Raw genomic sequence first — 22,079 nt, forward strand, 5'->3', positions numbered from 1 at the left:
TTTTTCCCCTTCCTTTTCTGTTTTTTCTTTTTCTTCTTCTATTTCTTCTCTTTCCTCTTCTTCTACTTATTATTATTATTATTACTATTATTATTATTATCATTATTATTTGTCCTACTCCTGGTTTCCCAACCTCCCCTCACCTCCTCACTATTATCATTAATATTATTACTTCTACTTTTGTTATCATTATTATTAGTACTGTCCTGACTTGTCCTCATGTTATCTCCTCATTATCATTATTACGAGTATTTCTACCATTGTCATTATTCAGGTGGCTGTAGTTGTAGTAGAAGTAGTAGTAGTAGTAGTAGTCATTGTAGTAGTAACGATTGTAGTTGGGGTTGTTGAAGTAGTAGTTGTAGTAGTTTCTGTAGTAGTACATGTCGTTGGTTGAGTGGTATCAGAAGTAGTAGATGTGTTGTAGTAGTAGTAGAAGTAGTAGTAGTAGTAGTCATTGTCTGTGTAGTAGTATCAGAAGTAGTAGATGTTGTCGATGTAGATGTTGTATTAATAGTCATTGCTGTAGTAGGATCGGTAGTAGTAATAGTAGTAGTAGTAGATGTTGTTGCGGTAGTATCAGTTGTAGTAGATGTTGTAGTAGTATCAGGAGTAGTCATTGTTGTAGTAGTATCAGTAGTAGTAGACATTGTAGTAGTAGTAGTTGTGGTTGTGGCTGTAGTAGCAGCAGCAGTAGTACTTCTAAAATTAGTAATTTTCTGTAGTAGTTGGTGTAGTACTAGTGATTTACTATTGTTGTTGTTGTTGGTTATTATTACTGTTGTGCTTTCTTTCATTTTACTGTCATTATTACTATCATACATTACTAGCATTGTTGTCACTTCTTACCAAAGACTGGTTTCTTTTTATCTGTTTTATTTTTATCTATGATACTTGCTTCATTTACTAACTGTTATTGTCCCTTTTGTATGTACTCAGACCTGTCCACTAAGTTACCTTTACATGCACACACGCACGCACACACACACACACACACACACACACACACACACACACACACACACACACACACACACGCACACACACACACGCACACACACACACACACACGCACACACGCACACACACACACACACACACACACACGCACACACACACACACACACACACACACACATACAATCCTGCCAGTACCTGACTGTATTGTTCTTGTTTTTGTTGGTGTCATTTTCTTTGTATTTGTATGATCCCAATTTGTGTACCTTTTGCAGATTCTAATAAAAAAAGACTAACACTGGATGAAAAACAAATTTATATAATTTATACACTAGACATTTAAGAACATACTGAATAAAAGAAGTGTATAGTGTACTAGATTCTTTTGTTTAGTTCCTGTTTACTTGGTTTACATGGTTACTGATTATGTTTCACACCTGTGTCTGATTTAGTTATTGTGCATCTCTTGTGTTTCCAATCAGTTTGCTGCGGCTTCTAGTGTGATGTAATTTAATATGTTTTTTATTGTTAATAATTGTGATGCTGCTAATAGATTCTGGATCCTGCAACCAACCGTGAAAACAGTAGATATGATATATTTTATTTCTTGTCACATTTTCACTTTTGAGCATATAAAAAAATAAATCTGTATTCCACAATAAGCTATAATGTGCCTATATGGCCCAAAAAAAAACCCCAACCAAATTTCAAACATTCATTATATTTTGATGATTCATTTAAACTTAAACATCTTTTTTATATTATATTATATTATATTATATTATATTATATTATATTATATTATATTATATTATATTATATTATATTATATTATATTATATTATATTATATTATATTATATATTTCTTGATCACAATATGCGTCAGTAACCAGCAGGTGGCGCCAGGATCTCACATTGACCTGATAAGCATTCAGTTCACTCCAACATCACACACAAACATACTCACACTCACTCAATTATTTACATCTTAATGCATTCTCCAAACTGTCAACACTTATGAGATGATACCTGTCATTTTCCATAAGCAGAGCCAGACGGCCGTAGTCCCATGCTGCCTTTCTCAAACAGGAGAAGATCAGAAGCAGGAACTAAAATACAGAAACACCACATTAATTCATGTATAAATGCTGTATATATTCATAATACACATATTTCCAATAATAATAACAACAAAAATAATAATACAATTTATTACATATATACATGTATATATATATATATATATATATATATATATATATATATATGTAATTGAAAAGTGGATGTAAAATTTCTTAACATGTCAATATCATAAATTACATTCATAGTGAACAATAACCTGATCGAAATATAGCCAGCTGCTCCAAACACTGCAGCACTTTAAATGTGTGTCAAAGCTGCTGATATAAAAATAAAAGGCTATTTGTGTGAGTAAACCCTTGGACTGACTAGACCCCTGGGCAGCAGTAATAATTAGGCATTTCTTTGGCCAGAGAAAGACGAGGTGAGTGGTTGTCTTGGAAACTAACAGGCAGCGAGGTCTGCATGCACACTTGGGTTGGTAATGACTCCGGAAGAAGCAGTCAATGACGAGACAACAGAAAACACCGGCCGACTGCTGGGAAGCTCTCAATTTAGTACGGTTAGCAACTTATCCTAAACTTAAAGGGGAAGAGGGATTTCAGCGCCAACATTTAATCATCAACTCACACCTGCTGAGTGCTGTTTAAAGGGATAATTCACCCAAAACTGAAGTTTCTGAACACAAAATTTATTTTGAAAAAAAATCGGAAACCGGTAACCATTGACTTTCATAGTAGAAAAAAAACTAAAAATACTCAAAATGGAAGATGTTTTGAAAAAAAAAGTAGGAAACTGGTAACCTTTGACTTCCATAGTATATAAAAAAATTAGCTATGGAAGTCTATAAGGAAGATATTTTGGGGAAAAAAATTGGTAACCATTGACTTTTTTAATAGAACACCCCCCCAAGCACAAAATATTGACGGAAATATGGAAGATATTTTGGGAATAAAATGTGGGAAACTGGTCACAATTGACTTTGACAGTTAAAAAAAATTTAATTATGGAAGTCTATAAAAAAAATGTTGGAAACCGGTAACCATTGACTTCTTTAATAGAAAAAAAAAAAAAAAAAATCAAAGTCAATATGGAAGACATTTTGGGAAAAAATGTTGGAAACCGGTAACCATTGACTTCCATTGCAGAAAAAAAATATGGAAGTCAATATGGAAGATATTTTGGGGAAAAAATGTGGGAAACTGGTAATCATTGACTTCCATATTATAAAAAAATAAAAATATGGAAGTCTACAAGGAAGATATTTAAAAAAAAAAATGTTGGAAACCGGTAACCATTGACTTCTAAAAGAGAAACTTATAAAAAGTATAATAAAAAATCTGATGGGTGTTTTGAGCTCAAACTTTACAAACACATTCTGAAGACACAAAAGACTCATATTAAATCTGAAAAAGTGGTAACCTAGGTGCCTTTTAAAACCCACTGATCTTCACTGCCTGTTAGATATACGAAATGAAGTGGGTCTCAGATCAGACAAAAAGCACTGCATTACTGTAAATTCCATTTTTCCCCTGCCATGTCTTTAATATATGACAGTTTATTTTACCCCAGTATTTTCAATGGAATATCTGCGTTAGCCTGCTACTGATGGGCGCTAGTGGTTACAATGGTCTTTCAGCTCGTTTTACACTTGAACAACTAAATGAATGCTTAAGTCTATTTAACTGAATGTATTGTAATTACATTACATCGATGCTGTAAAAACAAATTGTGAAATTAAAAATAGTCACACTAACCTTCCACCGGAAGTTTATCGTTGGTTTTAAAACTCTAGCTGTGCATTGAGCTCTAAGTGAACCATACATGTACATTTATTAATCATACTTCAACATTTACTAATGCAATCTCAAAATCCAAATCCATGCTTGTGAACATTAGTTAATGCAATGTGAATTAACAATCTAACAACGAACAACTTTGTTTTCATTAACTAACATGTGAATAAACACTAATGAATAAATTCTGTTATGAAATTGTTTGTTCATCTTAGAAAATACATTAACTAACATTAACTATAACCATATTGTAAAGTATTACCCAAGTAATAATTATTGGAAATATTTAATTTCATGATGCCTTTATCACATTATTATACTAATAACAGTACATTATACAAAACTACATGACATAAACCTAGCCCTAACCTTACCCTAATGCACATTCATGTTATTAATTACCATCACTCAGTATATGTAATGTATAATTACACGTTGACAACGACACCATCAATTAGAGTGCAACCCAACCCCTAATCATTAAATGTCATGTAAATACACAGTACCCACCTGACACAGCATTTACACCTGACTTGACATTAAATGAGTGTCAGGCATTCGCAGCTAATTGAGCCTTTTCACAAGATGTATGACGCGTTAAACAGTCATCAGCATCTTAAATCCTAAAGTTTTTAAGATTTAGGTTTAAAAAAATTTACGTATATTTGCAAGCGGACATACAGTTGAAGTCAGAATTATTAGCCCCCTTTGAATTTTTATTTCTTTTTTAAATATTTCCCAAAAATATGTTTAACAGAGCAAGGAAATTTTCACAGTATGTCTGATAATATTTTTTCTATCTCCGTTAATCAGAAATCGGGCAAAAAAATAAACAGGGGGGCGAATAATTCAGGGGCTCTAATAATTATGACTTCAACTGTATATATGCATCTAATTACAAAAAAACGAATGACCACTTATGCAAGGTGTTTGTAATGCAGTGTATATTGCTGGGACAGTAAATTTGATGTTGTTCTCTCTTTTGGCTGCCGTTATCAGTCTCACACTATTTTTTCCCTTTTTCTGAAAGTCATGATAGCACCATCATGGAGCTTTTCTTTTATTATTTCAGCAAATGGGATTGTAAAAATATTATTTGTTGTACTTTCTCATTCACTGCGCTCTAAGTTTACCCAACTATGATGACTTCTACTAGAAACTCGGAAATGTGAAAAAGGTGCATGGATTCTTTATAATATGTGAATATATGTTATCAGAGATGATGTACCAGCCACAGGACAACGTTGATGGCGAGGACAGTGGGCACTCCACCGAAGGGCAGACCCTGCAGTACGCTGCTGCGCGAGTGAGAGCGGTAACACCTCTCCGCCGTGCTGTTCTCCTCCATCAGCGAGCTCAGGAAACTCCTGACGTCCAGCTCCTCCACAGGACGTCCTCCACCTGCAGGCCAGGACTCAAACGCCATTGCAGCGGCGCAGCTCTCAGGAGGCCCTTTAAACTGTCAAAGCATCACTGAGGAGAAACGACAGGAAAAAAATACACTGTAAAAACATATTTGTTAATTAATAGTTCATATATTGCATTATGGGATGTTGACCTCCACTCTGTTGACTTTTGATGTTGAAAATTCAACTCTGCAGTTTAACAAAGTGACTTTTATTGACATTTTAGTATTTTGAAATACTATAATGCAGTGGTTCTCAAAGTTTTTTCACCAAGTACCACCTCAGATAAAAATGGTCTCTCCAAGTACCACCATAATGACCAGTATTGAAATACAGTAGCGTAGTAGGCCTAATTAAGCAGCTACAGCACTGCACAGTTCAAAAGCGTGGCAGATTAATTCATATTATTATGAATATTTTTTATTGTCAGCCACTTTAAACATTATAAAAAGTTTGAACATTAACACTGTACAGGTAAAAAGTAATAAAACATCAATGTTTAAATTAAAATGTGCTTTTAAAAGTTAATTAAAAATGGCACTGTTCTTAAAAAGTAAAAAAGAAAACTGCTGTACTCTAATGTAAAGTATTATTATAAAGTAGCTGTCAGGGTTCTGCCACTCTGGTCTTGTTAATTCTTGTTTTGTGGCAGAATCCGGACACTAGCTCTGTCCGGACACTGTCAGTTATCTGAGTTCTTGTGAGAGCCTTATTTGTCTCATTTCACAACTCTTTGTTTGACCTTTTTGGACTTTTGGACCATTCAATGTCTGTGTCCTTCAAAAAAAAATGCAGCCTCTGAATTGGGACCCAGCTGACAAGGATAATTTGTTTCCATAGTTACCAATTATTATCACCTGTGTCTTGTTCAGTTGTGCATTGACCTTCTTTGTTTCTGCGTGCAAATAAGGTTAAACGACTGCCGTTGAGATGGACTTTTCTGCATCTTCCTTCACCTGCACATTCAGCCTGATCTCACGAGAAAACGTAAGTATTTCACGTTTTGTCAGTTTAGTGGCTAATTCGTATGAATTCATACGAGTTCAGTTGTACGAAATTGTACGATTTTGAAAAAGAGGCGTGGCACCTAACCCCACCCCTAAACCCAACCATCATTGGGGGATGAGCAAATCGTATAAATTAGCCACTAAATCAAAAAGTTATGAATTGCCGTGAGATTGTGTTGGCACATTCTTAAAAACTGATAATAAATATTAACAAGCAATATAATACTTTATAAATAGTATACTAAAGTAACACTGGTTAATACTGAGATCTCAGACTTTTGTTTGCATCGTTGAGGTGTTTTCTGAAAGATTACTGGGGAAAATGTCTCAAAAACAGTAAAAACGAAACGATCCATTTGATCACCATTTAATCCAATGTTTAAGAGAAACAGCAGAGATGAAAAAAAGATTTAATATATGTAATTTCTTCCCTTAGGATTATTCTTTCTAATCAGCTACTACAAAAGATGTGCATGAGCAAGGATGGGAAAATCGTCTTCCTCTGGCCATCGGCAAAATGTGTGTAATGGCCTACACCGTATGAACATATCGACTGGGAATTCAGACTGCTGCTCTGGAATTAGAAAATAGCCATAACTACTGTACTAGACGATCACTTTCTCATCATTATATATGTGGTTAGCACTGTCATCGGTTTGAGTCCTGGCTGGGTCAGTTGGTGTTTCCGTGTGGAGTTTGCATGTTCTCCCCATGCTGGCGTGGGTTTCCTCCGGGTGCTCCGGTTTCCCCCACAATCAAAAGACATGCGCTAAAGGTGAACTGAATAGACTAAATTGGCCGTAGTGTATGGATGTTTCCCAGTACTGAGTTGCAGCTGGAAGGGCATCAGCTGTGTAAAACATATGTTGGATAAGTTGGCTATGGTGACCCCTGACGAATAAAGGGACTAAGCTGAAGGAAAATGAAAGATCAAATGAGAATCCAAATGCAATATTTAAAATAGTTTGATCCGCATTACCTTTCAGAAGTTTTTTTTTTTTAAGTAAAGGAACCTTTAAAATCAATGTAATAAGTGACAATAAATTATTTCCATAAATGCAGCTCTTATTTATTTTTTGTTTTTTTGGACAGAAATGTATCACACATTCCACATACACACAAAAAAGGTAATGAATTGTCAAAACTAATAAAAAATCTGAATTGTTTCTTGAGCACCAAATCATCACTTTAATATGATTTCTGAAGGATAATGTGATACTGAATACTGGAAAATTGAAAAGCTGAAATAAAAATCACATTTGCCTTCACAAAAAACGAATACATTCAAACAGAATTATTCTATATTCCAAATTTTAAAATAAATCCAACCCTTGCATCGATCAGATATTTCTGTTATATCCATTTTACATCCATATTTAAATGGTTGCCAGGTTCAAGCAATGTGCATTTAGCATGCACACAAACTGGTCAATTTGGTCTAAACCTTTAAAACAAACACAGAGGCAGCACAAAGCTCTGTTTCTTTCGCATTAACAGATGTGTTTCGGTTACCTTTATGAATATTGCCCTCAAGCGCATTAACAGGAACACACAAAAGAGTCAGCACTCACCGGTTTGTTTGCTGATTTTACAGATAATGCTGTGCCTTAAACTGCTAGTTGCCATAGTAAAACAAACCAACTTTCAGCTCACACAAACTCAATCCACATCAAACTACTTTTCAAAGCCAAGTCATACAACATCACATAAAAAGCATTTAATCAAATGTAATTCACCTATTTTTCTATTGTAGAAAAACATACAGATAAAACATGGTTAATAAATAAGAGTGTGTGTGTATGTGCGTGTCATCGAAATTCAAACACTTAATCACTGATCTTTTATTTCAAACCTTTTAAAATTCTTTGTTCTGTTGAACACTAAAGAAGATATTTTGAAGAATGTTAGAAACCTGTAACCATTGATTTCCATAGTATTTGTTTTTCCTAGTATGAAAGTCAATGTCTACAGATTGTCAGGTGGTTGTAGTTGACTATGTAACTAAACTTTAATACATAAAGTAATAGCATCCTTTGCATTAAATGTTTTGCCCTCAACAATAGAATAAAAACAAATTATTTTCAAAGAATTTATCACCTTTCACATTTCTTTTCAGTAGGTTAAAGCAGTATTTCCCAACCCTGTTCCTGGAGGCACACCAACCGTACAAATTTTGGATGTCTACCTTATCTGACCCCTTAACTTTCAAGTCTCTTTTCTTCTGATTAGGTGATTCAGTTTGATTAGGAAGAGGTTGAAAATGTGTACTGTTGGTGTGCCTTCAGGAACAGGGTTGGGAAACACTGGGTCAAAGTAAAATACAAATGTTTAAAATTAAAAATTCACTTTTATGCTACTTAGGACCATGTACCACCCACTGACAGGTAAAAGCTACTGCTGAAAAAGCAAACTCATTTAACAAAGCAAACTGCAGCATTTAAGTAGACTTAAAGGGCACATAGTTTACCTCTTTTTTATGATTTAATATTAATATTATGATTCTTCTGAGTGTGCCAGTTTAGGTTCAGTTTAAAACACAATTCAGATTTTTTTTTATTATAATGTGTTAAAAAGTGTCATGTTGGGGGCGTGTCCACAGTTTGCTGATTTAGGGGTGTGTTGCTTCACATGTAAACTAGTTTCTTCTTCCCGCCCAACGTAACAAGGGGGCGGGGCCATGAGCTCACCCGCTCTGTGTTTGCAACAGGCAGACTGAGAGGAGCAGGAGTGAGAGGATCCGCATTCAGCACTTGAAGCCGCGACACGGCACACCAGACACTCTCTGTGGTGCGGCAGAAACATGAAGTGTCCCGAATCGTCGCGCCATGCATTTTTGAATTCTAAACATAGGTTTCTATCAGGGTACACACAACGGCGCTTCAAGTCTGCAGCGGTCCGCGGCGCCCAGCCGTCGACTTGAGTGTAACTTATGTTTAGAATTCTAAAACGCATGCTAGTTAAGATCACAGGGAGCACCTGGGATCGCGAGAAATGCAAACGGCTGAAGTATAAGGTAGACTCAATGAGAAGTACACATGTTTGCAAACCTACCTAAAGATACAACCAATAATTCCGATTAGAGCGATAATGTGGAGAATATTGATCTTGTGTTGAGCCCAATGAGCCTTGCATCTAAAAATAGAGCTAGCGTGTTCCTTTAGTGATATCGCTTCTACTCACGCTGAAAATGGCGGACGTGAATCAACAAACTGAGGATATAATGACATGCCTGTCAATCAATATTGGTGGGCGGGGGGACCGCACTCCTACGTAAAGTTGCGGTTGGTTTGAAAACCGCTCCAATTGGTCCACCGTTTTTTATGTTGTTAAATTGAAAAAAAAAGCACTGGGTGTGCTTATATCACCCCAATATGACGGTCTATACACTATACATGCACATATGTCTGTCCAAACAGCTTGAAAAGTTGATTTTTTACCATAGGTGCCCTTTAATGAATCATTTACTCATCTGATTTGTTAAAATGCTCTGATTCTTTGAGAAACAAACACTACATGTTCTAAGATGGCCTGTTTTTAAATCTTATACTCTCACTTTCAGTCTCTAAATAGGATACAACTGAACAAATAAAGCAAACACACTGGCTGCGTCTGAAAACGGCCTAATAATCAGTAGGTACTGCATTTGAATTTAATCGTACTACTCGGCCATTGGAAAAGTACGTTCTATACAGTATGAATGTGAGTAGTATAAATGGAACTCCGATGTATTACATCCGGCAATTTGTCATGGTCACGTGACCTACCAGCGTCAGTTGCGTCGCTTCACACCCATTCATGAATTCTCTCGCGGGGCTTCATGGAATAGTGCAGCATGCATGCGCACTTCAGAATCTCGCCGGAAGTAGAAGGTCAAGTAGTAGGTCATCTGGGTACTACTAGCATACTGATTTACGAATTCTATGAATTTGGACATACTAGGCTCGCATACTGATTTTGTATAATATGGAAGTATGCGGTTTCGGTCGCAGCCAGTGATTCCTACACTGCAGTTCACTCAAGCCCAAAGGTAAGTCTCGTCCAGATATAGGCCTGGTTCATTTTTTTGCTGTAATTATAGCTGTAAATATAATTTTTTTTAACCAAAAAAAAACAAAAAACAAATTGTACTTGTAATGCTGCAAACTGACCTTTTTGACAAACCAGCCAAACTGCAATGAATCAATAAAAATACTAAATGACATACTGTATACAGTTGAAGTCAGAATTATTAGCCCCCCTTTGAATTTTTTTCTTTTTTAAATAATTCTCAAATGATGTTTAACAGAGCAAGGAAATTTTCACAGTATGTCTGATAATATTTTTTTCTTCTGGAGAAAGTCTTATTTGTTTTATTCGGCTAGAATAAAAGCAGTTTTAAAGTTTTTTTTATGAATTATTATTAATATTATCATTATTAGCCCCTTTAAGCTATATTATTTTTTCGATAGTCTATAGAACAAACCATCAGTATACAATAACTTGCCTAATTACCCTAACCTGCCTAGTTAACCTAATTAACCTAGTTAAGCCTTTAAATGTCACTTTAAGCTGTATAGAAGTGTCTTGAAAAATATCTAGTCAAATATTATGTACTGTCACCATGGCAAAGATAAAATAAATCAGTTATTAGAAATTAGTTATTAAAACTATTATGTTTAGAAATCTCTCCGTTAAACAGAAATTAGGGAAAGAAATAAACAGGGGGCTAATAATTCAAGAGGGCTAATAATTCTAACTTCAACTGTATGTAAAAACCAATATGCAAAAAGGTTTCTGAATGGACAGAAAATATTCTTAGGTCAGCACAGAAACAACACGAGTACGAAATGACCTACTCAGTAGCTAGTACATTTGAATTAAAATGAAAAAAAGCTTCGCTTCACTCCCACTCATAAATTCTCTCGCAATGCATCATAGGATAGCATAGCGTCCATTGGATGCGCACTTCCGAGTCTCGTTGGAAGTAGGCCATCCGGGTACTTCTCACATACTGTTCTTTAAATTTGTATTCTAATTTTCAAGGTTAAACGTTGTTGGAGGAGAGATCAAGGTCCCATAAATAAACGGAAAAATAAAAACATGAATCACAAAATATGGAAACAAATATTTTTAGTGTATTTACAATATATATAAAACAATGCTTCAAAAATGTGGGAAAATGCTTTACAATAACACTGACCTACTGTACAGTGCACAACATTGCATCTGCAATTGGGTTTGTTAATTATTCAGTAAGCAACCACCACATTTAAAATCTGATTTAAAGTTCATGTTTGATGAGAAAACTTCTTGTTAGAAAATAATTCAACATTACCCACACGGCACTAATTTACAACTGTCAGCTTAAACAAATGACCAACAGCACTCAAGGTCACTGCACTGTTGCTGTAAAGATGAGCTCCTCCAGTGGGACAGATGAGGCATAAATGGCTCCGCTGCTTTACAGTCTGACTCTAATCCACAGGCCATAAGTTAAACCAACAGCATGCACACAGTTAGAAAACTATGGCCATGATTCAGCAGTTTCTAAACGTGAAACGAATCAATTAATTTTCAAACTAATACATTTGTAAAATCAACATCAAAAAAACAATATACAACCTGTGAAATGCATACTGTAATTAATACTTAAGGTGTCATACAATAAAAATCTGGATACACGATATAGCTGAATAATAAGAGTTCAGTGCATTGAAATAGCCATACTATGAGGCTCAAATACCATTGTTTCCTCATTTTCATGTAAATCCAGTGAGTATAAATTCCTGGTGAAAAAGGCTTGTTATGTTCCATACGAGACTATTTATTAGCACCCCACACCCCCCATCCCCACCCAAACTTTTGCATGTACTTTAGGTCACGTTCTATGTCAGGCACACCAGGACAAGCAGCCGAGTTATTAGAAGTTTAACTGCCAAAACACAAGAGTGTTACCTTATTTTAGTCTATCTAAGTGTATATAAAACTTACTATGTATGTTGGACTTTCACTTTGAAAATTGAACATACAGAGAGTCCAATAAAGCCATATTAGCTATAGATCTATAACAGATTTATTGTTGTATGGTATATAGGAACTGTGTGGGCATTGTGTGGGCCTAGTGAGGGCTGTCTGACCAACTGGGGGAATTTCTATTTATAGACCAATCACTCTGAATCTGTTCAAAAGTGGCCAATGGCAATTGCTGAATCTGCATATTACATCATTGCCATACTTAAGAATATTTGAGCGGAGTGTATGCAGTCACTAATGTGATGCTAAGATCTTGGGTCACCCATGAGGTGTCTGCTAACTATGCTCTAATGATGATTGGTCCCTGGGAAAGTTGATGGCTAAATTTGTGACCCGGGAATGCCACCTCTACCTCAACCTGGCAGGTATGAGACACAGACAAAGCAGGCTTGCCTATTTAGTCACACTTTTGTGGACTTTGCTCAGGAGTTTTTGCAGAGGGAGAGAAGTCAAGTACTGATCCTGGATCTGCATTTTTTTTTAGCTGCTACTTATACAGGACACTGTTCAAAATGTTCAGATCCACCATACTAGCAGATTATAGGAGACGAAGGTTCTGATCATCTGATTCCGGGCTGCCTCTCATGCCCTCTTGGGCATCTCTCTGTGGCAGAGAGATCTATTGAAACCCTAGAGAGTGAGAACCCTAGTGAGAGAACCCTAGAGAGTTCCTCCATTGGCCTCACCATTCGGCTCAGATCAGGATCTGAGTGTATGCCCGCTGATCAAACCCTCATTTTGATTCCCTGTTAAAGGGCACCTATGGTGAAAAATTTACTTTTCAAGCTGTTTGGACAAAAATGTGTGTAAGTATAGTGTATAAACTGTCATATTGGGGTGAAATAAACACACCCAGTCCTTTTTTTCAAATTTAACAACATAAAAATGGTGGACCAATTGGAGCGGTTTTCAGATCGACCGCAACTTTACGTAGGAGTGCGGTTCCCCCGCCCACCAATATTGATTGACAGCTGCGCGCATTAACATGTCCGGTAGTCACGTGTATAATCATATCATCAAGAGAGGACGAGTGCAAAACAGCCGGGAATAAAAGGTGTGTTCAGTTCGCTAGGTTCATCAATCATCATCAAACGTGATCAAGAGTGAGTTTCACAAGTTTACAATGTTTTAAAACAGTGCACGTGTGTAATGAATTACAGCGATTTACTTCAGATTCACTTAAACAGCACAGCCGCGTGTCAGAACAATTATAAAGGAAGGCGCATCAATCGCGCTTTGTGGACGTTAATATAACAGATATCCATACAGCAGTGGATATTACCAGTATCATGTCACATATGCGTGCAAAACGAGTGCAAAGCTTAACGCTCTCTCTCTCTCTCTCTCTCTCTCTCTCTGTGTGTGTGTGTGTGTCTGCGAGTCTGAGCTATGTGTGTGTGTGTGTGTGTGTGTGTGTGTGTGTGTGTGTGTATGTCTGCGCTACGTGTTTGTGTCCTTGCTGTGTGTGTGCGTGAACTTTGTAATGACATTGTGTGTGACTCGTTGCAAATCCACAAAAAAATGCATCAAATACTTATTGTTAAAGTTCTTACTGTAGTATTTCTCACACACATTACATGAGATCTGCTTCCTGAGGCAGCCGAGGGCGGCGATTGCTGACAGGCATGTGGTAACGGTGGACGGGGAGGACTAGCCTTAATGGGCCAGTACAAAAAAACAGCAAAACCTTTTTTCCAGCTATAATATAGACACTTCAAACAGCTATAATAAATAATCTGATGGGTGTTTTGAGCTGAAACTTTACAGACACATTCTGGGGACACAAAAGACTTATATTAAATATGAAAAAAGGGGTAACCTATGTGCCCTTTAAGGTAACCCCACATACGTAATTGTTTAACATAAAACAGTTTCCCCTTTGGGTAAACCTATGTCTTCCCTCTGACAGAGCACTGTCTTGACTTCATTTTCATATTCATTTATATGTAGTTCAGTACTTCCCCAATAGGGCTAGCCCATATATAATTCCTGACACAGGCATCTCCCCTCTGGTTAGATTGTGGTTTCTACAGCATCCTTTTCCTTCAGGATTGGAACAACATACTATCGTATTAAAGTACCTAGCTTAGAACTTATCTAGGTAAACATTCTCTGTAAGTGTTCAGGCACAGGGATGTTGGACGGTTATCCCTTTGGAGAGACTTTTATGCTCACACTACTTGCCTGGAAAAATCGCTCTAAACTTGTAATTAGTTAGGTGGTTGTGGAATTTTCCATGACGACTCCCAATCTATGTCACCAACCTTTTACATTTGTAACGTTTGATAATTAAGATGAACTCCTCAAAATGAAGTGGCATCTCTCTGTTAGGTGTAGTTTATTGGGAAGACTGAAAATTTGTTAAAAAGCAAGATTCACAGTCCCTTGGCTGTGAGAGTGAGCAGCTGGAGGAACAAGAGCTAAAGCCACCTGAGCTCCTGACTAGAAGCTGAAATAAACGACACAAAGGCATAAAGTGCGCTTTCTGCAAAGAGTTCAGTACAAACAGACCTTTCAATGCTGAAGCTCAATATATCATGATTTCCCACACACCTCCCCAGAGCAGCGCACTAAAATCACAAGAATCTTGTTATCGTTTTGAAATATGAATATTTAGTTTAGCCCATTGGCAGATTATTTCAACCCAGGCTCATTCTAAAACCGTATATTGCTATATACATTTCTGGAGAGCGCCAAATACATCCCAGGAGCTACGTTTTTTTGTCATTTTTGTTTTCACAAATTCACCAGAGGTCGCTGTGTACGCTTTTTCAGATCTCAGATTTGTCTCACGAGTACCGTTTCCGCTTACTGTTCTCACGTAAATCCACCAGAGGTTGCTGTTGACTGACTGACTGATCGACTGACCCGTCCTCCTCCTTCCCTTAACCCAACCAATAGTGTTTTCAAAAGCACCGATTGACCTGCCCACCCACTTTCTTAAGCCCAACATGACAGTTTTCAAAAGCAATACAGAAAAAGAAAAGCCCTCACCTGATTTTTACAACATGTTCAGATTTTACCACATTCTCACCCTGTTATATACTTATTTATTTTATTTTTTGGCTTCTGTTTTTCTCTTACCTGCTTTCTGGAGGTAACCGCTGTCACGGTCAGCTCCTCTCTGCGTCTCAAGTCCGCTGATGTAAATGGCGAGCTACTGGACAAACTGGTAACAGTGGGAAAGCTGTTCATAAGGTGGTAAGCGTTCAGCTGGTAAGCACATAAGGAATCGTGTCATACCATCCCGTATCGTTCGTTTTAAACATGCAATGCAGCCATATGTACTTCTGGCTACATAATTCACGATCTCCAGAAATGTATATAGGGAAAGTTTTCAGAATGAGCCTGTGTTGGATTATTTTGCTTGTTTTCAGGAAAAACTGATTTAGTTTTCGCTAATTATTTTTCTTAAAAGACGACACTTTTTACTTGTCTAGAAAACGCTTCTTGATTTAAGAATGGTTAGATATTTGGACTAGAAACTAAACAAAAACTCAAAGTAAGAAAAGCATTTTATACGGTGAAGTACTGTTTACATAAGCATTGCAAAAAATGATAAATTACATTAAATAAAAAAATTAATAAATAAATGTATATTCCACTATTATGTTTTCATATATCTGATCATTTGTCTAACATATTATCTCATTAAATATAAAGTAGTGTTAATTATATTACAAATAAGTTATGCAAAGCAGATACACACATATAATGGGTAAAGGAAAATAATATCAGCCGATAATAGCTTAGCCTACTAAAACTTTTGCAGTACAATCAAATCTATAAACAGTAACCTTAATTAACATAATATCTCTCCATAATTCAGTTTATTTTAAGAATTTGTCACATTACAAAGTTAAATAGCCTTTTAAATCTTATATTTAACTATCAGCTAGTATGGTCCTCTGGATCTTCTCCCTAAAGATTGTAGGGGAACTCGTGCACACCTGTGCCATGATGATATGTGATCCACTATAACATATTAGATTATCCGATATTGTTTCTTTCCTGTTTTGATATATGAATCTTGTGGGTCTGGAATTCAATATCAGATTTGGCCTGACTTCTGAACCACAGGAATCAGCTCCACTGCTTGTCCACACAGCAAAACCATTTGTCAGCTGAAGTCCCATTACCTGCTTGAGCAAGCATATGATCGAGGAGTATGTGTACGAAAAAACTGAGAAAAACCTGAGACAGCAGAAAAGGAAGACATAAATAGCACTGTGAACTCGGCTCGTTTGATGAAACTTGTCAAAGAGTAAAGATAAAACAGTGTTATGCCCTCGTGAAATGACTAACGATTACCTTTAATAACGCCAAATCAGATCGGATTGCTCTACCGGGGAGATCCGTGAGTCATGTTTCAGCCTGCTTTTATCTTTGCTGTACTTGTTGTTTGTGTTTTGCTTGCATCTTTTACTGCAAAGTCACTGAATCTGGGTTACATTTCTGTTCTCTTCAAATCAGCTCTTAGATCCTCTCCAATACAAATCAGCCACAGGCTTGTTGCGTTCACACTTGGAGTTTTCAATTGAAACAATGTCATTTTAAGTAATTACTGTATAAAATAAAATAGAAACTAAAGTGTTGATTTAATTTAGGGTTGTATTATTTAACATACAAAAATCCATATTATTTTTATTTTATTAAAGGAGTCACACCACTTGACAATTTCTAATTTGAATTCACTGTGCTATTGTCCCGATCACCAGTGATCTAGCATTTGCACATTGCTGGAAAACTACAAATCAGCAACTTTAGTGAACTACAGATCCCAACATGCACTTCACTCACACACCTGAAGCTCATCAGGACTAATTAGATGGACTATAAACACAGCACACACACATTGTTGCTGAGGCTTGTTAACTGTAAGTGAGCATTTCCAAGTGTTTTCCTTGTCTTGCCTTTTGTGTTTTTGGACCCTTGTTTGTTTTACTGTTCATGTTGTTTTGCTGCCTGCCTTGACTATTTGCCTGTTATACTTACCCTTCTCTGGATTACCTGCATGCTCCCATCTGTCCCTGTGTTAACCTTGCCAGTACGACCATTCTGTTTAATAAACTGCACCTGGATCCTTAACTCCATTGTCCTCGACCGCTTCATTAGTCATAGACTTGTTGCATTCACACTAAATGGAATTTGGAAGAACGCTTGCTTTCTAACAACTTAATTTAAAATTTAAACAATTTGACATTTTAAGTAATAATGAAATAAACATGGAAACTGAATTGTTGACTAAATTTAAAAATGTAATATTGAACAAACATAAATTCATATATTCACACTATTATTGTGGTTTTTATGTATTCACACCTCTTGACAGTTTGTAATCCAAATTAACTGTGAAATGATTATAAATTATAAATGTCCACAAGGGTCCACTTTTCGATATCATTTTCTTTTTTATGGCATTAGTTTAACTGTAATAGGCATGCTGGAAATGTACCCCTATATACAATTCTGGAGAGCACCAGACACATCCCAGGAGCTATGTTTTTTACAGTTTTTGTTTTCGCGAATCCACCAAAGGCCGCTGTGTACGCCTTTTTTAGATTTCAGATTTCTCTCAAGATTGTAATTCGTGCCTGCTGTTTTCGCATATATATCCACCAGAGGCCACTGTCAACTGACTGACTGACTGATCCCCCCACCCAACCCTTATCCCTAAACCTCACCGATTGTGTTTTTAAAAGCACCGATTGACCCGCCCACCCATTTTCCTAAACCCAACTGACAGTGTTTTCAAAAACAATCCAGATATTGAATATTCGACTCGAACCTAGTCGCCGTGGTCAACTCCGCTCTGCATCACAAGTCCGCGAACGTACGTGGCGAGCCACTGGGCAAACTGGTAACAGTGGAAAAGCCATTCACACAAAGTGCAAAAAGGAACGCCATCATACCACCTCATAGCATTCGTTTTAAAGAAGAAATGCAGTCATGACTACCACTGGCTACATAATTCACAATCTCCAAAAATGTATATAGGGCTTTGTTTTCAGTATGAGCCTATGTTGGAGAAAACTGTGCTTTTTATGGTGTCATCTCATGACATCCTGCTTTTAGTTTTTTTTTAGATCTTTGGTCTGACTTCTAGTCATATTTGACTTGAGGTTGTTTAGTGCACACTCAGGTTTGGACGGCAATGTTCACACACACTAAAATTAACCACATTAAAGGGTCAGTTCACTCAAAACTGAAAATTGTGCAATAAATTACTCATCCTCATGTACGCCCTACACTAAGGAGAGGAAGCTGTTGAATAAAGTCATTATTTTTGATTTACGTGCCCACAAAAGTATCTCATATTATTCCGATTGAATCACTGATATCTGTTTTGATTATGTTTGGCAATTTTCTGGACTTTAAACATCTTTGGACCATTGCTGTCTATACGCTTATTTCACGCGGCCGCCATTTTAAAGAACCAAAGCGAGGCTGTGGTGGGAAGAAACGCGGAAGTATAGGACCAGCACTGTAAACATTGCAGTGACATGCTGTGGACTACAAACCTCCAGCTGTTGCCGAGATTTCAAAATACAGATATGGTGTAAACATCACTTTAATATCAGTCAGTACGTTTCATTTAAAGAGCCCATATTATGGGTTTTTGAAAATGCCCTTCCATGTAGTGTGTAACACAGCTCTAAGTGAAATGAAATATCCAGCTAAGGCTTAAATCTGTAAGTGTACAGTGTTTAAAACTATTGATTCATCTATAAAGGAGTCGACTCATAGTGCTTCAAACGAGTCGTCTTGATAACGAGTCATTAGGTGTTTCGCGATGACGCAGCCACGAAACACAAGCCTCGCCAGTAGTTACGCGCGCAAACCAGGGAGATTTGAAACCTGCGGCCCGCCCACTAACACAGAAAAAACACTAGACACACACACACAGACGCCGCCGGTCGAATGAAGTCACGCAGTGCTCAGATGGATAATATTGACAGTCTCTACCCAAAGATGAAACTGTGAAGAGTCAGTGGTTGAGGTTTATTCACTAGTGTAAGTAAGTGCGATTAAAATTGTTGCCTCGTTTACTCTAGCTTGCAAATTATGTATTTATTGTGTTTTGTTACTTGTTAACCTGGTACAGTACACGCGGTTACTCTTTATATTCTCTTATCACATGTAAGCCACGTTAAAAACGCTACGCATGCCGCTTTGTTTACGGATTTAACGTTAAAGGCTTTTGTGAGCTGGCGTTCCACTGCCGTTTGTCGTTGCTATGGCGATCGTAAGCTAGGAGACTCGCGTCGCTTTCCCTAGTTCTGAGGAGCGTTGTGTGTGTGTGTGTGTGTGTGTGTGTGTGTGTGAGAGAGAGAGAGAGAGAGAGAGAGAGAGAGAGAGAGAGAGACTCGCGTCGCTTTCCCTAGTTCTGAGGAGCGTTGTGTGTGTGTGTGTGTGTGTGTGTGAGAGAGAGAGAGAGAGAGAGACTCGCGTCGCTTTCCCTAGTTCTGAGGAGCGTTGTGTGTGTGTGTGAGAGAGAGAGAGAGAGAGAGAGAGACTCGCGTCGCTTTCCCTAGTTTTTCTGAGGAGCGTTGTGTGTGTGTGAGAGAGAGAGAGAGAGAGAGAGAGAGAGAGAGAGACTCGCGTCGCTTTCCCTAGTTCCGAGGAGCGTTGTGTGTGTGTGTGTGTGAGAGAGAGAGAGAGAGAGAGAGAGAGAGAGAGACTCGCGTCGCTTTCCCTAGTTTTTCTGAGGAGCGTTGTGTGTGTGTGTGTGTGTGAGAGAGAGAGAGAGAGAGAGAGAAAGAGAGAGAGACTCGCGTCGCTTTCCCTAGTTTTTCTGAGGAGCGTTGTGTGTGTGTGTGTGTGTGTGTTTGAGAGAGAGAGAGAGAGAGAGAGAGAGAGAGACTCGCGTCGATCTCCCCAGTTCTTCTGAGGAGGGTTGTGTGTGTGTGTGTGTGTGTGAAAAAAGCCTTACACTATGAAGCGTGTGTGCACTGTGACTACTTTTATATAGTTAATTTGCAGCTGGGCATTTCACTCTGTCTCGTGCTGAAGCCTGTCACTGTCGACCAATCGCAGCAGGCTGTCATCGGTCCAATCAGCGCAGATTAGCTTCGCGCTGAGGAGGGGGTTGGGAACAAATGAATCGCTGAACGATTCATATGGGAGTCGCTGGGATAATTAGGTAAAAATAAATGCAGATTATAAGACCATAAAAGTGTTTTATGACCTTGCATGCATATTAGACTGTTGTTGGAGACCCTTACAACCTAAATATGACCCTATTTCATGTATAATATGGGCTCTTTAAACAATTAAAAGCAATTTAGCATCAAACAACATCACAAGCTCTGTAAGAGTAATATGCTCAAGTGTCCTCCTAGGCTTCAGTTCATGGCAGCAGGTAAACAGAGGGGACGCTTCCCTGCTTCAGCCTATGTAACTTGGTGAGCGATAAACACTGCAGTCCTCTGTAGCACACCCTCGTGTTGTCCCGGTACTGAAGTTTTAAAACAGTCTAATTCCCGCTAAGTTAAAATTGAAGCGCCACTGAGCGCGGATGACTCGACTGATCTTCACGGCTGCTTCGCGATCCAGTCTCCATGTATCTTGTGTTTGCACTCAGTTTACTGCTCTTCACCCAGTGCAAACACAGATACATGGAGACTGGAGCGCAAGCGCGAAACAGCCATAAGGATCAGTAGAGTCATCAAGCAGATCGCTCGGCTGTGTTTGTGCTCAGTAAACAGCGGAGGGTGAACTGATGACCTTCTCGGCCAATCACAAGCATATCTGTTGAGCACGTGAACACAATGGCCAATCAGCGCTGTTTTAAGAAAGCCATCAACAGTGCTTTAAATGTTAGCGGGAAATTGACAAATTTTCTTTTAATTCAGTAACGTGACAAGTCTAATATAGTGAAAGAATCAGTTCATTAACTTGAGTTTGATAAAGGGCATCTAAAATGTGTGTTTGGGAAAGAAAACGTTAGCTAACTAGTGCCGTTTCCCTTAACTTAGCTGAAAATGAGCTCTGATATCCCTTTTTATTTTCACCATTCATTCAGAACGGACCTTCGGGTCACTCAGAAGGCGGTGAAATGATAAATTTGTGTCTCTTTCTATTTGCTGATAAGCTATACAGCCAAGTACACAACGTTCTAATGTAACTCCCAACGATACTTCCGGGTTTCTTCCCACCGCAGCCTCGATTTCGCTTTTAAAAATGGCAGCCGCGTGAAATCAGTCTATGGAGGATGAGGGAGCTCTCGGATTTCATCTAAAATATCCTAATTTGTGTTGAGAAGATGAATAAAAGTGGATTGTAAAGACATAAAGTAAGTAATTATTATCAGAATTAACATTTTCGGATGAACTAACCATTTAATAGAGCAATTATTTAAATCAAAACAAACCTGCCATATATAAACACATGTTGCTGTAGCGCCAAGACCCGTGAAGAGATGAAGTCAACCATCAAAACTTCGAGGACAACACAAACACTTAATACACAAACACACTTCATTAAACATGTACACATAGACATCACCTATATACTATATAACTGCAGGTTAACTATTTGTATATATAATAACTTTAACTGTTAAAAGCTATTAGGTACTAGTTAGTTAAATAGAATTATTAGTAAATAATAAAATTATGGTAACTAATAACCTTAACTTTTCCAAGTTTGTTTGTAATGCAATTATGCACACGTTTTGTAAAGCTGCTTCGAAAAAATAATTACAGTAAAAAGGGCTATAAAAATAAACTGGAATTGAATTGAATATTGTAGTTTAAATTATTCAATCCAAAAATCTGCCATATCACTGTCTCGAATGCATAAAATCCCTGCCAGGCAG

At 37.5% G+C, this 22,079-nt stretch overlaps 1 protein-coding gene across 1 annotated transcript in view; it reads right to left on the minus strand.

The window, feature by feature from the left end:
* The window catches only part of tmem63c (transmembrane protein 63C), a 106,220-nt gene that overhangs the window by 60,818 nt on the left and 23,323 nt on the right, over positions 1-22,079 (minus strand). The window contains exons 2-3 of the mRNA XM_056477656.1: positions 5,063-5,307; positions 1,988-2,067 (exon numbers count right to left, since the gene is read on the minus strand). Coding sequence (XP_056333631.1) covers positions 1,988-2,067; positions 5,063-5,260 — 278 coding nt within the window. The 5' untranslated portion in view covers positions 5,261-5,307. The remainder of the gene's footprint in view (positions 1-1,987; positions 2,068-5,062; positions 5,308-22,079) is intronic.

The sequence above is a fragment of the Danio aesculapii genome, chromosome 17 (assembly GCF_903798145.1).
Source record: "Danio aesculapii chromosome 17, fDanAes4.1, whole genome shotgun sequence".
Classification (NCBI taxonomy): Eukaryota; Metazoa; Chordata; class Actinopteri; order Cypriniformes; family Danionidae; genus Danio; species Danio aesculapii.